General features: G+C 40.5%; 1 protein-coding gene across 1 annotated transcript; it reads left to right on the top strand.

The window, feature by feature from the left end:
- Positions 1-542: 542 nt before the first annotated feature.
- LOC112045847 (uncharacterized) lies at positions 543-5097 on the top strand. The gene is made up of 3 exons (XM_052881246.1): positions 543-1531; positions 1629-1855; positions 4808-5097. The coding sequence occupies exons 1-3, from the start codon at positions 1509-1511 to the stop codon at positions 4996-4998; spliced, it is 441 nt and encodes a 146-aa protein (XP_052737206.1). The 5' UTR covers positions 543-1508; the 3' UTR covers positions 4999-5097.
- The last annotated feature ends 3028 nt before the right edge of the window (positions 5098-8125 follow it).

Raw genomic sequence — 8125 nt, 5'->3', positions numbered from 1 at the left:
TTTTAATCCCCGACACAAAAAGAGGGGTGTTATAAGTTTGACGTGTCTGTCTGTCTGTGGCACCATAGCTCCCGAACGGATGACGAAATTTCAATTTAGTTTTTCTTAGATAATTAATTTGATGAAAATTGGTTGAGTTTAAAAGTAGTGAAAGTGGGGAAGAATAGCAGAATGTCTGCAAATATACTCGAGTGGGGTCTCTAATGAAAGCGCACTGAAAAAGAATATTGATGATTTGATCGAGAGTGTAATTAACAATTTCAGGACCTTCCGGGTTTATTCAAAATTGGTGTTATTAAATCCATAAATAAGAACCTTGATTTATTTGTGACGTATGACTGAAATTTCACTCAGAGTTAAGTGACTACCTGTTCTTCAATTAAAAATAGGTTTAGTTTACAAGCACTTATTACACGTCAAGTTTGAGTATTTGTTGAGACTCTACCACCAGTTCGGAAGGTAGGTTCTGCTGAGAAGATGGTAGTGTGATAATTTGGAAATGGTAAAATTTACTTAACACATACCTACCTGATTAAACGGATTTCACAGCGCAAGAGGCGGCAGGTATTCAAAGTCAAATCTCGAAAGAGATAATTGAGACCTGCCTCCGAGACCCTATACCGGGTCTGCCTCTTACACACGCCCCAGTTTTCACAGGAAAGGCCCTCTTAAGTGAGGGCGTCCTAAAACTGTGGTGTAAGGACGAGCCATCACTCCAGTGGTTACATGCAGTCGTCCCACGGCTGCGGTCGCCACGGGAGAAGCACACCGTAGTTATACGAAGGCAGTGCGACATCCCAAGTCGGATTAAGACGGCACTTTTTGTGCCTGACTACGATGGGGACATCGGTACACTACACCGTGTCCTCAGCCGTCAAAATCCGGCTTATGATGTCAAGTCATGGTCTTTATATAACTACAAGAGAACTAACAGTAGACCTCCTGGAGTGTTCCTAGTCCTAGGAATACCTCAGGAGCAAATCAAGACGATCCTGACCAATGAACGAAGGATTGCGTACATGACAGGGTCCATTTACCTCCGGTTCTTCAGAAATGAAGAACTGAGTGAGGTACCACCAGGGTGGGATCCCCCCCCTGCCCCCCAAATGGACACTGAAGCTACTGTAACAGAGGCTACTGACACGAAGTCAGAAGCCTCTGTTACAGAAACTCTTGATAAACCCAGGTCAAGGATCACGGAACCCGACCTCGCGGCACCCGGACCTAGTGCACCACCCCCCTCGGATGGGACACCATGGGAAGGCTGCCGAGGGTCGGAGGAGGTGCATTCCGATGACTCGGACAGCTTGACGAGCCATTTAAACATCCTTTTACAAGAGTGGGCCCCTGGGGCCCACCATAACTGATCTCATTTTCAGTACCATACAAGTGCTGCAGGCCAACCTCCAGCACAAACACCTGGCTGTAGCGGCTCTACGGCGACAGCTGGAGGTCAACGCTGACACCATAGCCCTGATCCAAGAGCCGTGGATCCGGAGAAACACTGTATGCGGACTCAGCAACTGCAGCGGTAAGTTATTCTATAACAGCCAAAGCGAAAAGCCTAGAACATGCATATATATACCTCGCTGCATTGCGGCGACATTACTAACACAATACTGTTACAGAGACCTAACAACAGTAAGAATACAAAATGGAACGCCTCAACCATCGCAGGCGTCAGCCAGGCCGCTTGTCCTGGCATCGCTATACCTACCAATAGAAGAACAACTACCACCACAGCAGGTCGTGGACCTCATCAAATACTGTGAAGAGAGCAACATTGACCTCATAATAGCTGTGGATACAAACGCGCATCACTCCCTATGGGGCAGTGAAGACAACAACAAGAGAGGTGAGCAGTTAATCTCATATCTATTAACCACTAATCTTAACATTCTAAACAGGGGCAAGGAACCAACCTTCGTCTCAAGCAGATACCAAACAATTGTGGATATCACCCTTGCATCAAACAACATTGAAGACAGAGTAAACAATTGGCACGTATGTAAAGAGCTATCACTCTGCGACCACCGCAGAATAAGCTTTGAAATAAACCTTAACAAAAAACAAGACACCCCATGGAGAAACCCAAGGAAGACAAACATACATACCTACAAACGCCTTTTAACTGGCACACAAGCCAACGTGACATTGGCAAAATTAAACAGTACAAATGAAATAAACAACCTAGTTGACAAAGTAACGAAACAAATGAGAAGCAGTTTCGAAGAGGCGTGCCCTCTGAAGATACACTCAACGAAACAAACCCCACTACACAGCTGGTGGGGCCCAGAGCTGGAAAACAGAAGGAAACATTTGAGGAAATTATACAACAAAGCCAAAAACACTAGGAAACCCACAGACTGGGACTCTTTCAAAGACAACCAGAATGAATACAAACACATCGTAAGGCAGAAAGACACAAAAGCGTGGCGGAAATTCTGCACAAACATCGAATCCTATGACAACACAAATAAAGTGAGGAAAATCTTAATAAAAGACCACTCACTTACACTAGGCTCACTAAAGAGAGCAGATGGTACATATACAAACACAGATCAAGAAATAAGTAGAACCTTGATTGATACACACTTCCCGGGCTGCAGTATTATAAGTAGTCCAACATGGAATGATGAAAACCAAGCACCACCAACAGATGACGACTGGGACCTAGCTAACAACGTTGTCACAAACGACAGGTTAAAATGGGCAATTAACTCCTTCCACCCCTTTAAATCGCCAGGAACGGACGAAATCTTCCCTGCGCTCATACAGTGGGGGTCAAAACACCTCATACCACTGCTAGCGGCACTATTTAAAGCATGCCTAGCATACAGATACATCCCACAAACATGGAGAACGGTTAAAGTAATTTTCCTACCTAAACCAGGTAAGACTGACTACACAAACCCAAGATCCTTCAGACCAATCAGCCTAACATCGTTTCTACTGAAAACCCTAGAAAGGCTGGGAGACAGATACTTACGCGATGGGGTGCTAAGCTCAACGCCCCTTCACAATAACCAACATGCCTACAGCACAGGAAAATCGACGGAAACAGCACTACATGCTGTAGTGAGCAAAATCGAACATAACCTAGAAAACAGGGTGGCGACACTGGCGACCTTCATTGACATAGAAGGCGCCTTCGACAGAACAACTTTTACGAGCATAGACCAATCCTTGGAAAGATACAAAGTGCCTCTGACTCTGAGGAGATGGATAAACGCACTCCTAAAACAAAGAATTATACAAATAGACATAAACGGCAAAACACACGGCCTAGTGGCCAAAGGCTGCCCCCAAGGTGGCGTCTTATCGCCGCTCCTGTGGAACATGGTGGTGGACGACCTGATAAGGAAATTAAACGCCAAAGGGTACACCACGATAGGATACGCTGATGATATAACAATCCTTATCAGCGGAAAACATGAAAACACACTGTGCAACATAATGCAAAATGCACTCAAACTAATAGAAAAATGGTGCACAGACAACGAACTATCTGTAAACCCTAAGAAAACGGAACTGATACTTTTCACAAACAAGAGGAAGCCCGACCTCAATAGACTACCAAAACTATTCAATACAACCCTAAATCTATCCACTGAGGTAAAATATTTAGGGGTAATAATGGATCAAAAACTGAACTGGAAAAAACACATAGAAACAAAGATCCAAAGATCAACTACAATCCTGACCCAATGCAAACGCATGATAGGGAAGACCTGGGGCCTTAAACCTCACATAGTGAAATGGCTCTACGAAACAGTCGTAAGAAGCTCCATGACCTATGCCTGCGTAATCTGGTGGCCTAGGACACTCCTAATAACAAGTCAGCAAGAACTACAAAAGTTCCAGAGGCAAGCATGTCTAGCAATAACAGGCAGCATGAGTACAACACCCACAACCGCATTAGAGGTAATACTGGGAATACCACCCCTTCACCTCCGCATCAAAGAGGAAGCAGTATTGACAGCCCTCAGGCTAAAATCTAGTGGGCAATGGAAAGACACAAACACAGGCCACGCAAGCCTATTAACGAAAGAAAAGGCAAACCATCCACAATTAGAGTGGTTATGCGACAAAACGGGAAAACAACACCTGATGGACAAGAAATACAAAATCATCATAGATGACGCGGAAACAAGACCGAATGTGAACACAGTAGAAGTGTACACAGATGGATCAAAAACAAATTTAGGAACAGGTACTGGAGTCTACTGCCCAGAATTCAACATAAACATCACACAAGCATTGGGTAAGAACAACTCCGTTTTCCAGGCGGAGTGCGTTGGAATCACAATTGCGGCCATAGCAATGAACGCAAGAAAGGTAACAAACTTTAACATTAACATTTGCAGTGACAGTCAGGCAGTACTAAAAGCTCTAAAAAAGCACACGACCTCTTCAAAACTTATCTCAGACTGTCATTTAGCACTAACCAACTTAACAAAAACAAACAACGTTACACTAAAATGGGTGAAGGGTCACAACGGCAACACAGGTAATGACAGGGCAGACGAACTGGCACGCAAAGGCACAACACTGAAGGTTGCTGGACCACTTCCAATGGTACCAATACCCTACAGTGAGTACAAAACATGGCTCCGCAAGGAGACACGAATGTCACACGATCAGTCATGGGCAGACACTAATGAATGCAAACACACAAAACAGGTTCTTCCAAGACTCGACTCACGTTTGACCACAAAACTACTTAAACTAAACCGTAGCAAACTTAAAACTGTTACTGAACTAATGACAGGACACTGTTCACTAAACAAACACCTTTCGGTTCTAGGTATAACCGACAGCCCTCTTTGCAGAGCATGCATGGAGGAAGAGGAAACCCCGATACATGTTATGCTTAGATGCAGAGGTGTATCTGAACAACGCGCAGCACACATTGGATCCCCAGCAACACTCCATGAGGCGTTCGGCGACCTGGGCGGCCTGCTAAGCTTCTGGAGCGAGCTCGGTTGGCTGGAGTGACTCCGGCGGGGACCAGCACCGAAGGGACCCACGTACAACGGCCAAACCTTAGTGGCCAAGTGCGGATAAGGCCCAGGAAGAAAAGAAGAAGAAGAAGAAGACCTACCTGATTAAATTCACTTGAAAATCACTTGGCGATAGGGTGGTAACTGGCCACCACTAAGTCTGCCAGGTCTGCTGAAGCACAGTTATAAAATATCAAGTACAAAAGTACAGTTATAATTGAATTAACCCGAGATCGATCTTGGGGTTGTTTAATTCAATAATAATTAAAAGTTACTAAAGCAACAGTTAAAGTGTGTGTAAAATCTACATACAGATTTTAAACACACTATAAAACACGAGATCAAACTTTCTTCGTGTGTGTCGAAATGTATGACGCAATATATTTCAAATCCTCCTCGCATATCAGATGCTGCCTGAGGCAATTACTGGCTATAAATAACGATAACATCCCATCAGAGATGCTGCGAAACGTGACTAATGTGATTAGGTATTTGGATTTCAAAAATATCTAATGTACTGCAGCTTGCTATTTAATAATTTAATAAACCAGCCTTATTTTTATAATAGCTGACGCGGCGCGGTTTTGCTCGCGTGGTTCCCGTTCCCGAAAGAATACGGGGATAATATATAACCGATATTCCTTAATATAATAAGCCTTCCACGATAAATGGGCTATCTAACACTGAAAGATTTTTTAAATCAGACCAATAGTTCCTGAGATTAGCGCATTCAAGCAAACGAACTCTACAGCTTTATAATATAGTATAGATTTAATGACAAGCTAACTCACTGCGATCTCATTTTGGAAGCGGAATTATTTATAAGACACATGTTCATTCTACCCATACAATCTAAATCGTTCGGCAGTACCTACCTACCTTTGGGTACCCTAAATACCCTAATATACATCCAGTGGAACATTGTGGTTGCATGGACAACAAATATGGGACAAAATAGGGGCAGCAAAATAAAAACAATTAAGCGAGTTAGTTATTCCACTATAAGCTCAAAACAAATGCTTTGAGCTTTTGAAGGGTACATAAACCCTTATTTTAATATAGATACCATATTTAAATAATAATATTAAATTACAAGCTTCATATTCATAAAAAGATTAACCTCGGGATGAAAGACAATCAACTGGAAATTCGTAATTATCATTCAAAAAGTTGTCTCGAAAATCTGAAGGTCAAAAGGTACAAAATTCTTCAAGAATATTATAAATGTTATTCCGTCGCTTAATCGGTTTTGAAATAATTATCCGAAGTAACAAAGACCAAAACATTTCAGGTACCCATTGTAATGACCATTTCAATGATAGCTACAATACAACATAGAGTGCTACAGACAAACAAAAGCTTCAAACAACCCCAAGTTTACTGAAGTACTTGCCTACCGGATGTCTTCATACAAAATCTTCGCTGTTTGTATTCATCGGAACTGAAACAATGTAGGTACAGTCCGGTCACCATAAGGTAAATCTCATTGTACCTTGCAATGTTATGCTTTAGCCAGAATAACATCATTGCTGTAGGGAGACATAACCATGTTTGTTCGATATAGAAACAAAAACTACTCGACGGATTTTAACGAAACTTGGTACAAATTATTCTTCATACTTCTGGGCAGGTATATATAGTATACTTTTCATCACGCTACGATCGATAGGAGCAGAGCAGTGACGTGTTGGGATAACGGGAGAAGTTACTCCATTTTTCCTGTAAGGGCTGAAGGTCTAAGAGCGAACGAAGTCGCAGGCGTCCGCTAGTTATTTATAAATACGTCTTCTACAACTAACCAGTCAGAGAAGCTGGCTAACCTATGTGGAGTCGAAAGCTCTGGGTCGGGCTATGAAATACTTAGCTCCTCTTTCTTTCTAGAAGTTTTTAGAGCACATTTTCAAACCGGAGTTGAGAAATTGGTAGCGTTATTAAAACTGGAGAATAATATTAGTTACGCAGACCTGTAGAGCCTTATTTGATTATTTATTTATTACTTTATTGCGCTTAAGAAAGACAACGACAAAGAAAATAGTAGAAAACATAGTATACAATACACAGTACGAATATTGCTAAGGTCTTATTGCTGAAGTTGCCCGACAACTTTTGGACAAAAGAATTAATAAATTGATAAAAAATTTAAAGTTTTTATTGAACATATTCCTTAAAATCTCCTTTTTGTAAAATAATTAAATAAAAATGTTACCACTAGAAAAAAAATCATCGAGTTTCACTTAAAACGTTGTTAATTTTGATTACACGACTAAAAGTTACTTGACTAAAATTGGTGAGAATTTTATTTGTGACTTAAAATTATATTTTATTGTGACTTTATTGTTATAGTTTATTAGATAAGCCATAAAATTACGCAACAAATACAGCACAATATAATACGCACAGTTGTCTGCTAATGTTGGTACTGTGATGCTAGTCAATAAATATCTAATTGATCAAGCAGATGGACTAATCCCCAGAGAGTGTTCGATTCCTATTAATTATTACATACGATAAATAAATAGGTTAGCAATATTTGACCTCGATTACCTCATTATAATAGATTAGGTTACACGAATCAATAGAATTGATTACAGTTATTCTATAATCATTGTTCGTCTTTGCAGTCGATATAGAATTCGCATTAAAAGTTGTCGTTAATTTCTCATATCGCCTTAACTGATTAGTACCTAATTGGTTCTCTTTTGGTTATTATTATGTCTTGATTTTTCTCTTTAATCATTGTCTTTATGTCTTTAATCCATGACATTTGTTTTTAATCTGCTAAATGGCATAAAATCATTAAAATTCGTGTTAGCTTATATTTTCATCGAACAATCTACCTATGCTAACTAACTTTTTAACCAACTTCAAAAAGGAGGAGGGTCTCAATTTGTTGGGTCTTTTATTTTATAATTATAATTTATTATAATTATAAAATAAAAGACCTAGAATAAAGGAATAAGAGAATATTAATTAATTAAAGTTGACAGAATATGCAGATTACTCGCTCAACATAAAGTACTTTTCTTTGCCTAAATGTTATAAATGACCAGAGCAACAACAAGCAAGGCAAGCAAAAACACGCCTTACAATCATTATTAATTCCCTGCCTATTAATCTAAGAC

This window comes from Bicyclus anynana, chromosome 4 (assembly GCF_947172395.1).
Source record: "Bicyclus anynana chromosome 4, ilBicAnyn1.1, whole genome shotgun sequence".
NCBI classification, from domain to species: Eukaryota; Metazoa; Arthropoda; class Insecta; order Lepidoptera; family Nymphalidae; genus Bicyclus; species Bicyclus anynana.
Note: the sequence above shows the minus strand (reverse complement) of the source record. Positions and strands in the feature narration are given on the sequence as shown.